Genomic DNA, 15768 nt, shown 5'->3' on the forward strand with positions numbered 1-15768 from the left:
TGATATGTATTATTATTATTAAAGTCATAAAAATTTCAACTAGATTTGCTAGCAAAAGGGCAGATGCCAAATCACCACAGGAATATATTTTTTTTTCAAAATAATAACTATGAAAAGTACCGACATAAACTGAAAAACAACAAAATAATAATTTCAGTAAAACCACAACTCCAATTTTCTTCTCAAAATCTTTTGTTACATGGATAAGCAAAAAAAGCTCAGCGCACATGTAGCCACTGCCTATATGCCTGTAAATGCTTTCTTTCCACCACTTGAAGATCCTGCTGGGATCACCTTCAACACATTGAACCTCACCGTCTTTGATAACGGCCTGAATACACATAACATTGACACCAAAGATTAATAAAAGACAGGTGCATGAAACCAAAACACTGATCCAAAACAAAGAAAAGCTGACACTTTGGCTTTATGTTTTCGCAAGTAGTAAAAACCAAATTATACGGAATTCATAGAATTAAAATTTTATTTTTTATTCTAAGTATATTAAAAGAATTTAATATATACATATGTAACCCAAATATTTAAACCAAATGCATAAAAAAACAATTAGTTTTTAATAACAAAATGATCTAGACAAAAAAAAAATTTATTTATCAACCTCAAATTTTAAATCTCACATGAATTTTTTTCGATCCTAGATTCCTTTAGAAAACAAAGAATAATCAACTTGTAAAAATAACAATAAATTCAAATATTAAGAAGAATTAACAGACCTGCATTGTCCAATGGTAACATGATCCCCTTCTTTCACACGAAAGCACGGTGAAATGTGAGCAGGAATGTTAGAATGCCTCTTTTCGTACCTGTAACATAAAGAACTGTAAGTTTGAATCTTCTATTTAAGAAACAAATATCATAAGCTTGGATCTTTACCTTTGGTACTTCTTCACATAATGAAGATAGTCCCTTCGTACAATGATAGTCCTCACCATCTTAGCACTGTGGCAAGTACCGGCTAAGATACGCCCTCTAATGGACACATCACCAGTAAAAGGGCATTTCTTGTCAATGTATGTCCCTAAAGTTAAAAAACATATATATAATATATACAAAGTGAGAGAAAAAAAATGACTATGTGCAATACCATCTTGTAAACAATTTTATGATCATAAAGCATCAATTAACCAAATGAAGCCACAAGAAAAAAAAACAACTATCATTTAGCTGTCAATAGCGGGCGCCATAGTTATCAATAGCAGTAAATAGCGATAGACTGCCTGTATGCTGCACAGCGAATAGCGGTAAATAGCAACCGCTATTTCGTGTTTAGCAATAAAGTAGTAGAAAATTTTATATATACACTAAATTGCTATTTATAATTTATATACTTATATAATGTCAATTTTAAACCTTTTCTGTATAGATTTATAAGTTTAAGGACTGAATGTAAACTATTGAAAAATAAAGGGGTTGATTGTTAAAACGCATAAACTTATTTAAAACCTGAGAAGTCTAAAACGCAGTTGCACACGATAACCAGCCGCTTTCTTCTTCTTCCTAACTTCCGGAACCTATTTAGTATTTACAGCAAAAGTTGCCGCCACCAGCATTGGATTTGCCACCGGAAACCGCTTTCGTCGCCAAGTAAGTTGTAGCGTCATACGGTCGTCTTGCCACGCTATTCGCTATAGCGCCCACTGTGATTGCTATTGACAACTACGGTAGGCGATATGGTGAACAACATTGCGAGGCGACCACATGCCACTACAACGTACCTGGCAACCATATAGCGGTTTCTGGTGGAAAATCCGACGACAATGCCTACAATTTTGGCTGAAAATAGTTGTCGGAAGTCAGGAAAAAGAAAGCGGCTGGGTTTCGTGCATAACTGCGTTTTAGACTTTTAGGGTTTAAATAGGTTTCTTGTTTTAACAATTAACCCCTTTATCTTTCAATAGTTTACATTCAGTCACTGAAACTTGATAGTTTTTACATAAAAAGGGTAAAATTAGTTTGTGTACTTCAACAATTAAACCCCCTTCTATCTTTAGTAGTTTACCATCGATCTAATGCCGATTCCTGGTTCAGTCGGAGCAACGTGCCATTGATTCTGGTTCACAGTTTAGGGTTTAATCAGAGCGACGTACCGGCAAAATGGATCGCGAATTCGGTGGCAGTCGGTATGGAAACAATTTCCGATTTAGGTACATCACGTGCAAATACGGGTATGCTAGCGAATTTGGTAACTATGCTCGGCTCCTTACGGATAATTTATACACGGTTTTTATTATTTTCATATATCTCAAAGCCTGAAAACGGTCTTATGGTTAGTGTACTGTAAACCTAAATGAACCTAAATTGAAGTAACTTCAAGTGCTGATGCGGGGCAAGACATTGTCTCAGTCATTCTAATATTCGCCACTGTGGGTGATAAATGCATTTCCAATAGCAGCAAACACAACCGCAATAAATAAAAACTTAATCTAAGATGCAAGTGTCTAACCAGCAAAATAACAAATATAAAATAGTATACTAGGCCGGGCCTGTAAACAAACCAAACGTTCAGTGAGCTGTTCGGCGGGAAGTTTGTGTTCGAGTTCGTGTTAGTTCGGTTCATTTACAGGCCAAAATGTATTCCAATATTCTAAACCTACAAAACAATTTCTTAAAAATGATCCAACTTGAATCAATTCAATAAAATCACAGCACAAAAACACAATTAAACACATACAACTAACATAACTAAAAGCAAATAATAACAAGACTACCTTCAATAGCCTCACGTGGAGTCTTAAAGCCTAGTCCAATACTCTTCCAGAACCTGTTGCCGCCTTTTCCAGGCCTCTTACCTTTTCCACTCTTCTTCGAGCTGCGTAATGTAATTAAACATTTATTATATATTTATACAAAATTAATCAACAATTAAACAATTATTAAAGGCGGCTTAGAGCTCGTTGTTTTCTAACCAGAGGAACACCTTCGGTTGCTTCAAAAACGCCTTCTCGGTCTGCAATTATTAGAATATGAGAAATGAAGGTATTGAAATAATAATAATAATAATAATAATAATAATAATAATGTGAAACAGTATAGTTACTTGTTCAGCCATGAAATTGGGAGGTTGGTAGCGGCGGTTACTGGTACACAAAAATAAAAATGCACAAGTAAACCCTAGATAGATACTGTTATTATTATTATTTAGCTTTCTGTTTATAAAGAAGATGGGTTTTCGTGGGCCTCTCGTTTGGGCTCGGCCTAACTCACAAGACATTCGGGTATGATCGGGTCTAAAAGCCATACTCTATGCATCATGTTCGGGTCAGGTATAAAACCTAGTATTCTAAAACCGGGTATTTGAATACCCTGTTTTCGGGTATTGAAAAAAACCTTATTTTCGGGTATAGATTAGATTTTTTAAGGGGTGTGCTTTTTAGGGGTATTTTCGGGTATTTTTAAGGTAATTTCGGGTATAGATCGGGTATTAGAAAAACCCGGTTCCGGGTATGGAACCGGTTCCGATTTTTGGGTAATACCGGGTACAAATCGGGTTAGGTTCGGGTACAGGTTTTGGTACTGAAATGCATACCCTATATGTACCCTACGGATAGGGTAGGGTCGGGTACGGGTACGGGTTCGGGTATAAAAAAATTTCGGGTTTTTTTTTACGGGTCCGGCTCCGGGTAATTTGGACTAGTTCAAAATTTCATGCTCCTAAACCGGTTTCTAGACTGAACCGGTTTGAGACAAATTATTTTTGGCCATGGTTTGACCAAACCAGTTCAATTTAATAAAAAAAACGGTTTTGTGCATCTCTGCTTGGCACTCTGTAGAGTTATTATTTGGGTTAATTAGTTTTAGTAAAATTTTAATACAAATGTTTTATTTCTTTCTAATATTTTCGGTATAAGATATTAATAATGATATGTTGTGTGGAAATAAATAGTTGTTAATTTTAAATTATTTTTACGAAACACCGATACCGAATTTCACGAAAAGCGGGTACTTAATCTATTGGTACGGTACCGGTACTCGTTACAAAACGTTCATCTCTATATGGTATCGAGACTGTATCGAATTTATGGAAAAATGGGTAATGAGTGCCATACCGAAACCATCGGGTTAGTATGGGTACCAGTACTTGGTACCAAATTCTATGGTTATAACATTAGTTGATCCCAGTGGCGGAGCCACTTACAACTCACCGGGTTCGGCCGAACCCGGTCCATTTTCGGTTTTATATAAAACTTACAGGTGTCATATAACGAGCGAACCCATTCTTTTTCAGCGAGCAAACCCATTGTCTCGAAGTATCCGCAAAAATTTCACCGCTCACCAGTGAAAAAACAAAAACTTAAATTTTACAAAGAGACAACGATGTCGTTTTCCTTAGCTACTTTATCGTTGTTTTTTTGATAGTTTGAGTACATGTCACTTAATTTTAGAGCACCCATAGAGAAATAGATGGTATGATAAGTGTTGCCAATATTTCTAATTCACAATATAAATGTTCAGACAACTATTGTTTTTATTATAAAAATATTTGTAGAACCGTATTTTGTTTATGGTTGTCATCATTCATCCATATTTATCTTTATTTTTCTAAAGGCTAAAATATTATTAAAAAACTCCAATAGCTAGCAAGAAGCTTGAAACGGAGGAACATACAACACCAAATTTCAAAATTTTTAAATGTAAAATTGCACAAACTCGACCAATCAAGTTCCTCTCGTCGCCCCTATTTCTTACCCATAAGAATGTACTCATTTGGATTTCCTCTATCATCATTTTAAAAACATATTTTAACTACTCGGATGGGTAGCGGTTATATGAATGATGATTGCATTTGCTATATTGAAAATGAGTTCTTTTTGTTAGTCGTAATCGAAGATGTTATGATTCGTTTTCAATACATGAAAACGCGTAGGTAACAATTATAATATGTAAACTATTTTTATTTCATATGGCTTTGTCTTTTATTTTAATGGTGACGATGTACTTTTGTTATGGTAATGACATTGCGTTTTAGTTATTTGGCTAAATGACCGACCAGGCCCATCCGGGCCCGAAAACTTTAACATTAGAAATAAATTGAACACCGAAAAATCCCGAACCCATAGAAAAATATTCCTGCCTCCGCCACTGGTTGATCCCTAAACTAAAGTATGTCTTTTAGTCCAGTCTAGTAATATACATCTAATACATCTCTTCCAATCTAGTAATATACATCTAGTACATCTCTTTGTTGATCACTAATAGTTCAGCCTTTTCTTTTGATGCTAAGAACAATCTAGTAACCTAATCATCATAACTTACACTTGATTTATATTTGATTTACACTCGGTTGTCGGTTCTGCTTATACGTCTCCCCATTTAAAACATAATCATCATTGCGAGTGAAATCAAGTTGAAACTAAATATACATCTATGATGCTTATGCTACCGAGATTATCCGTGACAATGAAAGTTAAAGTTAGAATTATCACTAGCCAAAGTGATAACATGCATTATTGTTGGTACTGAATCATTGTTTGTATTATTAAAATCCAATATTTCTTAATGGCATTAATTGTTAGGGTGCATCATAACTTGTGGTAATCTCCGTTGTAGCCTACACTGACTACTTTAAAATAAAAACATGGCCAACAATCTTAAGGAAGGCGGGCGCCCCCTCGGCTCTATCCCCTTTCACATTCCCGCCCGACCTCGCTCCATGATCTAAAGAAAAGACTACTATGACATCTTACATTCTAGAATAAGAATTGACACTAAACTAGAAATGGAGTTCATCAATATACACCAAACAATAACTCAAAACAGATTTCGAGTAAATAAAAATACACACCAGTAGTTACAAATTAACGACACAACATCGGCAATCACAGCATACTCAACTTCTCGCTTCCAACTTGATGCGCAAAATAACCCATGTATGTACAAGCATCTATCAGCAGCTGTTTGTATGATCTTGTTGACTTAAGTTTGAACTGAAAATAATCTTAATTGGCTTTTGTCTGTTGGAAAACCTTGCTGTTTGAGCTCCCAACGCCTTTATTCGTCTTGCCTGCCAAATGATTTTTACCCATTAACATATGAGCGGCTTGATTTAGATTATGCTCTTATCTCTAATGGGTCAGATAAAAAATAGCTTAGAAGACAATGGGTCAAAAGGTTTCGAGCTCTTTTTCTAAAGCTCGAGCTCGGCTCGTGAGTTGTTTTTTCAACCTCAGCCTTGGATCATTTATTATTTATTACCTAATTTATATACGTTTTTAATTATTTGTATATATTTCGAGAAAAATCTTAAACAAGCTTAAGCCCGGCTGTGCAATGTGATAAACTAATACATAGAAGTTCAAAGGGGGTAAAACTTAAAAATACACAAGGCTCGTTTAGATCGACGAGTCTCAACGAGCTTCCCATGCAAGGCTCGAGCTCGGGGTCGATAACTAAATGAGCTTTATTTGGAGCTCAGGCTCCTTTCGAGCTTTTTATCAATCCGACCTTGAGTAGCTCGGCTCGTTTGCACCCTTGAAATCCGTTGATATAGGAGTTTTTATGCAAAAAAAAAGTACACATAAGACGGTTTAAACCGTTCAAGTTCAAGTTTGAACGGTTTAAAACCCATCCTATGTGTACTTTTAAGGCGTAAAAACTCCAGTATCAATGGATTTAACAATATACAATATTGTTAAAGTAAATAATAATGTAAACTTTTAGAAGTAAACAAATATAGCACAATAGTACACCAAATTTTCTTTAGAAGTAGTATCTTACGCATAGTAGATTGATCACATCTATCTATATATGTGTATGTGTGTGTGCGCGCGCCGCGCGTGTGTGCGTGTAGACAGAGAGAGAGAGAGAGATGGACTAACCATTACTGGGAAGTGATAGGCGTTTCTTTCCCTGATTACCCGAAGCCAAGGACCTCTCTTTAGGATTGCTATGGGATCTTGATTGACCTGAATCCCTTAATGGCTTTGACTTTGACTTGACAGACAACGATGCAGTAACTTCTTGGATGCCAGTAGATATAGCAGGGAAAGAATCAAAGCCATCAGATTGAGACTGACCCACTTTCTCATTTCCCAAATGTGAATTTAGATTCGAACCAACGGGTTTCTTGTGAACTTGTTTTAACTGATTAATGATATCGTTTTCTTGAACCATAACTTCATCACTTGTATTCATGTCAAGAAAACGGTTTTCCCATGGACGAACCGCCATCCATCTTTCTAACCAGTTCCAACCCCAGTTACTTTGATCCGGTTCAAATCCGGAGGTAGTTACCTGCTGTTTCGATCCTGCTTGCCACTACACCAAAATATTGTTCATGACCATATTGCCCTCACATACAAAAAATGATATATTGGTAATTAATATTACCTGATGAGCAAGAGCATACGCCATGGCTCGTTCACGTTTAGCAGCTGCTTCCTGTCTCTTTATCAACTTTGCTTGAATTTCTTCAACAGATCCAACAGTATCGCACCATCCTTGCTGTCAATAATATCAATATATTAATTTTCCATTAAAAGGTAAAAAGTCATTATATTAATTGTTTAAATACTTACCTCTATTTCACGAACACGAGCTTCGTGTTGAAATTTTTGCTGTTCTGACTGACCTTCCAATGCAACCCGGACCCGCCTGGCTCGAACCCGTGCCTGAACCCGAACCAATGCTTGCATACACCTGAGAGTAATTGCAGCTTGTTTTCTCACAGCATGACCTCTCACTAGAGCCTGTAGTCTAACCAACCCTTTTAGAGCTCGTAGGGCCCGCCTAGCCTGAATGTTATTATTATCATCATAAAAGTGGTAACATACAAATGCAAAAAGCATTAAATCACAACAGTAAAACAAATAATACCAAAACTCCTCGAAATGCGGTTTGGATCTGCGTGGCTGCCCAGTATTCTCTCACTTGTTGTTCAATCTGAGATGAATTTTGCAAACGCTGTGCAGTAGAAGGTGAATTTATAACATCTTGAATTGCACTGCTATTCACATCTTCAACATTAAGATTATTCAGGAAAATGTCACTGTTTATCTCTACAGAACTTTTCCTTCTGTGACGAAACCTGCCAGTATTCACTTTCTGAAATGACAAAACAAAAATTAGAATAAAAACATGCATATAAAAAAATAAAAAATAAAAAAACTGATGTAAATACTAACATGTTCACTTTCTCCTGAAGTTTGTGATTTTTCTTGTTTCTTCAATCCAACAAGCGCTCTAATCCATTTTCCAGAAACCCCCATCGTTGTACTCAATTCAACTTTGCCTTCAAGCCTGTGATTGAATTATTACTGAAATTGTTAGATATACTAGACTGCAGTAAGAATTCCAGTTTTCAATGAATGCTGAGTTTGCTAAAAGGGTGCAAAAATTTCATCATCGACTGGGGTGTTAACAAGCCGACCCTGAGCTCGACTCGGCTCAAACTCCGCTCCTTACGGGTTATTTTTCTAAAGCTTGAGCTCAGCTCACGAATCTTCTTTTAAAGCTTGGGCTTGGCTCGTTTATTATTAACTTATACATGTTTTTAATTACTTCATATATTTTGGAAAAAACCTGAATGAGAAGCTCGGCTCGAGCTCGGATCAATAAAAGGCTTGAAACAATCTGGACCCTCAAATAAAGCTCGTTTAGTTATCGAGCATGAGCTTGAGTCTTGTGTAAGAAGCCCGTTTAGGCTCATCACGCCTTGTATTTTGAAGTTTTACTACTTTTGGACTTCTATGCATTGATTTTCGTAATTTCACACTGCACAACTGAGCTCGAGCCAAGCTTAGGTTCGTTTAAGGTCTTTCTCAAAATATACAAAAACAACTAAAAATGTGTACAAATTAATTAATTAATAAATAATAATCAAGCAGAGCTCGAGCTCTCATAACCTCGGCTATGCAGTGTGAAACTAATACATAGAAGTCCAAAAGAGGTACAACCTAATAACACACTAGCTTCCCATACAAGGCTGAAGCTCGGGCTAAATAACTAAAGGAGCATTACTCGTTTCGAGCTTTTCATCGATCCGATCTCGAGCAGCTCGGCTCGTTTGCACGTCTTGAATTATAGAATTAGGTCGGTTTTAATTCAAATTCTCCAAACCTTAGCCAATATTTGGAGTTCAGTACAATAATACTGCAATGCAATGCCAATTGACACCATCACTTTAACGAACTCTAACAGAATTGATAAATTCGAAACAGGTGAACTTAATTAATTGGCAATTTACACGAAATTGAACAAATATGTATGTAATGTAATGTAATGACAAATGAATAGCGTATAGATATAAACCCTAACTAAAAAATGAAGTAGAAAGAAGAATAACCTGAAGAATTAGCATCCAACAGTTGCTGGATGAATATGAATGAGTGTCAGTGGAGTGGAGTAGTGAGAATGTGAGATGGTGGATTGGAGTGTGTAAAAATTTGATTGGATTTTTTTCTAGCGTCAAAATTAGAAATTAGCCAATGACTTTTTAAGATTTAAAACGCGTTATGATGGAAAGGATATCCATCTTATTATAAAGAAAGTTTTGTTCTCCACCTCAGCCGATGTGTGATGTTACAATTAGGGGTGTGCATGGGCTGGTTTGGCGGTTTCAGTTAATCGGCTATGAAGGTTATAGCAAGTCGATTATGGATCGGTTATATATATATATATATATGTATGTATGTATGTGCATACATACATATTATTAATTAATTTTCGTTGCACGTATTTTATGTGTCATTAGTCATCTTTATTTATGTGGATTTATATTCGGATTCGTTAAACCGAACTATTTCGTTGTCTCATCGTATTCGTTTTTAAAGTTCATCGTTAATATAATATTCACAAGGATTTAAGTTGTTGTTCGTTCACTTTCTTACTCATTTTAATTGATTATCGAAACTCTGGGATTTAACGTTTTAAGGTTCAAAGTTTATTAAAGTTAAGCGAGTTGCAAACCATACGAGTATAATATGTTATTATCCAAATATTTAAACTATTATAGCATTATTAAAGCTTTCCAAAGTTAAAGGTTTAATTTGGTGGTGTTTGTTTTTTCACAAAAGATCTTCCTTGCCTCTTATGTCTGCGCCTCGCAGACCACACGGAGACCTTTAAGCTTGCAGACTGTTTGTTTTCCTGAAGACATTTCATTAAAAAACGTATTCGCGTCCTCTTATCCTAGAAGACATGGACCTTCCCCCTTCCAAGTCTTCTGCATCTTTTATTTTCCAACAGGTATCTCATTCAAAACCCTAGCCCCCCTTTCATTCCTACCATCTCCTACACAGTCGGCGCCGCACCACCGGCGATCTCCACTGCCTGCGTCGCACCACCGGCGACCTCTACCTCCAGCGCCGCAATAGCCGCTGCCTCCAACTCTGGCGCCGCACCACCGGCGACCTCTACTTTTCAAATGAACCATTTGAGATGGAGGTGGTGTTTTTGCATTTGAGGATGGCTTAGAAATAGCATGCCCTTTACTAATTTTTTTCTTAAAGCTAATCATTGACCGTATTTCTATAAGTTTTATCTATCAGAATATGACATCCATAAGCGTAGAGGGTTTCATTTTCCTTAGGATTTGGTATTGACTTTAAGGGGTTAATGGGTTATCTAGTGATGTATGAACAAATTAGAGACGGCTTGTTTGTTCGTGTTAAGAGTCACAACTTAACAAAATAATACTATAAAAGTTAAATTTTAATATAGAAGCAAGAGATAGGTCGAGTGTCACATGGCGTGCATAATGAGATATTGAATTCATACACATCGATGACATGTAAATGAGAATGAAATGCCTGACACTACTTATTTAATTAGATTTTTATTTACAAGACTAATGGGTGTGGATATCATTTTGCTTTTCACTCCACGCCATGTCAACGCCACATCATACCTCACTCTACCTCACTTCCTTCCACAATATCAAGGAAATAGTTACCAATTTACCACTTTCCTTCTTTTTTAAATAAAATAATAATATTAATATATATATATATATATATATATATAATTAGTTTAATATAAGTAAAACTAAATTTATAAATTAGGTGTAAAAGACTTTTATTTTAATAATAATAATAATAGTAATAATAATAATAAAAGGGATAAAAAGAAGCAGAACCTTCCCTATACTCTTTCTCTCTCTCTCCCTGTACTCTTCACCATCTATTTTCACCAAACAACCTTCTCTATATCTTTTCCAACTTAATATTTTCCAATCTTAAAATTTTTGTTATAAAAAAAGGATAAAAGAAAGCAGAAGCTTTAAAGGGAGAAGATGAGCGGCATTTTGATCGGCAAATTCTTTACTATAATTTTACCGCCGGGCAGCCCCGTCAACAGCGGGGCGGTGTTCGCCGCCGGCACCGCTCGCCATGTCATCAATCTAGCGGAGGTCCACACCTGATAGCCTAATATAACTAGTTTTTATCACCCGCATTACAGGGATTGTTTTACATTATTCGTTTATAATATATATATATATATATACATTGAATTCTAATTTTATTTGTTGTAAGTACATTAATAATATACTTATGGTTTGATGATAAAAGGATTTCAAAAAGAAATGAGGTGTTATAACTCGATTTAAAAGTTATTTGGGTTTGGTGAGACACAAGACCCGCTTATATTTTTACTACAAAATGGTTTCTTAATTATAAATAATATATTTTAAAAAACTCATATATTAATTTTTAGTATATCCATATTTTATAAGATTTTCACATCAAATATTTGGTGAGTTGTTTGAACGATCAACCCAATGTGTCATTCAGAAATACTCATGTGCATGTTGCTGATGAAGACGAGGTTGAAGCGCATGGCACTGCATCAGATCGTGAATATATGACGCAGTTACGAAATAAAATTGCGGAGCAGTTAATGCAAAGTATCAAACAAATTATTTAAAAAAAATGTTCTTGTTGTTTTATGAATATTATTGCACTTTTGTTTGACTATTATTTAAATTTCGATGTTTAATGCCTTTTTTATTTAAATTTCAGCTTATTTAAAGATTTCTGTTTTATTTTAGAAGTCTGTAGACATTAAAAAACAAGCAGTCTTTTTCTTGCAGACTGCAGAGGTTTGGTCCACCTCTTCTGCTACAGATGACTGCACATGTGGTCCGCAGACTGCAGACATTTTACCTCTAAAAAAACAAACAGCACCTTAGTAATTATACTTTAATTTATGTTTTAATATTATATGAAAGTCCAAGGGGCTAAAGTGTAACATTTGATTTAAATCTATCCAACTTTACTATTAAAGCAACACAAGTTGTCCAGATGACACTTAACTAGACACTCCACATAGGATGCCAAGTATATGTTATGTCACTCTTTCCTATTATATTATGACCGATGACCCGTTTTCATATTATAACCCATTATCCCTAAGGCTTTATAAAATTTTGAAAAATATATTATTGTGTGATATGGGTTTTGAACCCAAGACCTCATGTTTCAAACCAAATGTGCTTACCAACTCCACTAAAATGGTAATTGTGTTTGATTTCTTGACTTAACATATATAAATGTGATTTCTCTTTAAATGTAAAACCAAAAATATATTTAATTGTTAACATTTTTATAATTCATAATATGACATTGTCTTCTCATATCTCTTTAACACAACCATTTAAGATTGTTCATCGTTTCTCTTTATTTTAAAATATAGTATATTTTTACTTATTTTCTTTTACAATAAAAACTTAGTCTTTGTAAATTAAGTTTTTAAATCTATAACAACATTTTGTTATAAATATTAGTTTTATACACACAATATTTAATATAACAATATCAGTATGAATGTTTTATTTGAAATCAATCAAACATCAAGGTTTGGTTTTCAATTAAAAATTATAGTGCATAATATATCATAAAACTTAATAAAAAGTCATTTTATAAATAAATTTATATGAAACAATTGAATTTACGTATTACATATAATAATTTTTTATTTTTATTATATTTTTCACCCGCTTGGAACATGGGCTGTAGCCTAGTTCTATTAATATTAAAAACCTTCTTTCCCTTCGGTCGTTTTTCCGGCACCCCCAAATCCGGCGAACTTCCGGCGATCTAGAAACGGCCCCGGCGAGCCGCTAAACCCCATAAAAGTTGCTTAATAATCCAATTAACGATTTGTAACATCTTTAGACTATAGCAACTACCATTAATCATCCATAATAAAGCCTAACAACAACCTAATTTGCGTGATTTGACCGTAACTGCCGAAATTAACTTAAAAACCAATAAACGATCAATAAACACTATACGTTTCAATTGCATCTGTAAATAGGACCTATCGAACCTCTAAACCTGTGACAATCATCATTCTAACCTAATATCCTCTCTAAATCATGAAATCACCCTTCAAAATTTGTTTTTTCCGGCCACTGCGGTTCCCCATCAAATCGTCATAATTCCAGGTAACTTTTATATGTTTATGAATCGTTGTAAGTCGTAAACAAAAACCCCCTAACTTAATTTTGACAAACATGGAATGGAATTAACGGATTTTGAAAGCTAGGGTTCTTGATGTAGAAGATGGATCTTGAACATTGTATTTATATTTTTTGTTTCTGGTGTTCTCTCAATTGATAAGTTAGACCAGATGGTTAGTACCTATGTGTATGGATGTGAGGACCCGTGTTAGAACCTAGGTTAGGCCGTTTTGGTCTTTGTTTTTGTTAAATCATTTTTTTTCTTTCTTCATAAATCAAATTAAATTATTATAAATTAAATAAAATCTATAGTATATATAAACGAAACCCCTAAAATCCTATTTGTCGCGATGTGGTCGCTTCCCCCCTTTTATGGAAGCCACCAGATTGTTTGATTTTTAAATAGAGACCTCTTATTGATTTAACCCAAATTCATGGGTATGAGTTTTACGAAAACCAGATAGCTCTTAAACGGGTTATAACATCTCATTAAATTAAAAGTTAATCTTACCAATTATTTATGAAAATCCTATAAAATAGGGATATACTAAAATTTAATATCCAATTTAAAAAGAAAAAGATATTATTTATAATTAATAAACAATTTTATAGTAAAAAATATAAGCAGGTCATCTGTCACCAAATCCAGATAGCTTTTAAATGGGTTATAACATATCATTTATGAAACAATTTCATCATCAAACCCTAAGTATATTATTAACCTTCTTACAATAAAGAAAATTAAAATCCAAAAAATAAATATTAAAAAACGAAAAATATAAAACAACCATTCTCTCAAGCCATCAAATTGTTTTATTTGTAAATGAAGGTTTCTCACGCATTTGACCCGAATTCACGGGTAAAGGTCTCACCAGACCCAGATAGCTCTTAAACGGGTTATAACATCTCATTGTATTAAAAATTAATCTCATAAAATATTTGATATGAAAATCCTATAAAATAGGAATATACTAAAAATTAATATCCTATTTTATTTAAAAAAAAGATATTATTTATAATTAAGAAACAATTTTATAATAAAGAAAATAAACGGGTAATGGGTATCACCAAACCCAGATAGCTTTTAACCTGGATTATAACATATCATTTATTTGTGAAACCATTTTATCATCAAACCTCAAGTATATTAATTATTAACTTTCTTACAATAAACAAAATTAAAATCCAAATATACATATATGAATATTAAAAACGAATAATGTAAAACAACCCCCGTAATATGGGGGATAAAATCTAGTTAAATATAAATCAAATTTCATCTTTTTCACCTAAAAACTAAGTTTTAAAATTCGTTAAACCCGAAAATATCATTTCCACTTCGTTCACTTTATAATTCGTTTTCGTTACCATTAATATGTATAATATGCTAACATTATCCTATTCGAGAATAAAGTTACATTTTAAAATCGGTGCTTCATAAATAATAATAAAATTCTCATATTAATAATAAGTTATTAGTTGAAATAATATTTAAATAATATAAACGTTAATATTATAATTCATTTTCGTTAGCTTTATAATTCTTTTTTGTTAACTTTATAATACACTAAATTGATGATTTTCAAGATAAAGTTATGATAAAATCCGTGCTTCGTAATTCCCATATTAATATTAGATTGTTATCAAATAATATTTAAATAGTGCGTTAAAAATTCAGTTAAAGTTAATATAATATTATAATATAAAATATTTTAAAATCCCATAAAATACATCAAAATAATGCAATATCCCTTTAACCAAATAATTTAACTTTTATAATTCCCGTTAGTGAGATTTTGTTTTTATTTTTAATTATAGTTCGTGAAGTTCGATTGCTTTGGTTTCTTTAACGTGCATTTGATTTTTATTTCAAGTTTATCATCGATTTCGATGTGAGTTTCTTACACCCCTTTTTAATGCTTTCACAATTTTGGGGTAACATGTATATCCTATTCAAACGTTTACTAGTTATTCTTTATTCAAACTGCAATTCGTATTATGGACTTGTATGTTTATTTGCTTACTTGCGTTCTTTTTAATTTTAAGTGGTGGTTTCGATAAGTATGATCATACGCCCCCTTTGCGCTCAGGACCATGTTGTTATGAGTGGAAAAATGGTCTCATTATCCGAGTCATTGGTTGTTACCCAGCTGGAAAGGACCTTTGCATGCATTTATCCGAGTACGTTGGTTGTTACAAACTGGAAAGTACATTGCTTGCATTGTACACGTGTTCATAGAATTGTATTATTTTCTTTAAGTATTTATATTAAACTGTGTGATTCTCACCAACTATTTGTTAGTTGACCATATTTTATATACATGCTACAGATGTGATTATTAGGGGTTGAA

The 15768-nt window shown here is 33.7% G+C and overlaps 2 protein-coding genes across 2 annotated transcripts; both read right to left on the reverse strand.

The window, feature by feature from the left end:
- Positions 1–179: 179 nt before the first annotated feature.
- Positions 180–3070, reverse strand: LOC143552899 (small ribosomal subunit protein uS17). The gene is made up of 6 exons (XM_077043009.1): positions 3059–3070; positions 2928–2968; positions 2730–2830; positions 895–1039; positions 735–824; positions 180–331 (listed from the first exon to the last, which is right to left on the reverse strand). Exons 1-6 carry the CDS (start codon positions 3068–3070, stop codon positions 241–243), a joined length of 480 nt encoding a protein of 159 aa, XP_076899124.1. The 3' UTR covers positions 180–240.
- Positions 3071–5836: 2766 nt separating this feature from the next.
- On the reverse strand, positions 5837–8240 carry LOC143552900 (protein IQ-DOMAIN 5-like). Its single transcript, XM_077043011.1, has 6 exons — positions 8142–8240; positions 7834–8061; positions 7536–7751; positions 7348–7461; positions 6837–7275; positions 5837–6022 (listed from the first exon to the last, which is right to left on the reverse strand). Exons 1-6 carry the CDS (start codon positions 8223–8225, stop codon positions 5958–5960), a joined length of 1146 nt encoding a protein of 381 aa, XP_076899126.1. The 5' UTR covers positions 8226–8240; the 3' UTR covers positions 5837–5957.
- Between the last annotated feature and the right edge of the window lie 7528 nt (positions 8241–15768).

This window comes from Bidens hawaiensis, unplaced genomic scaffold (assembly GCF_021521415.1).
Source record: "Bidens hawaiensis isolate Kalapana, Puna unplaced genomic scaffold, B.hawaiensis_p1.1 tig00017050_1, whole genome shotgun sequence".
Lineage (NCBI taxonomy): Eukaryota > Viridiplantae > Streptophyta > Magnoliopsida > Asterales > Asteraceae > Bidens > Bidens hawaiensis.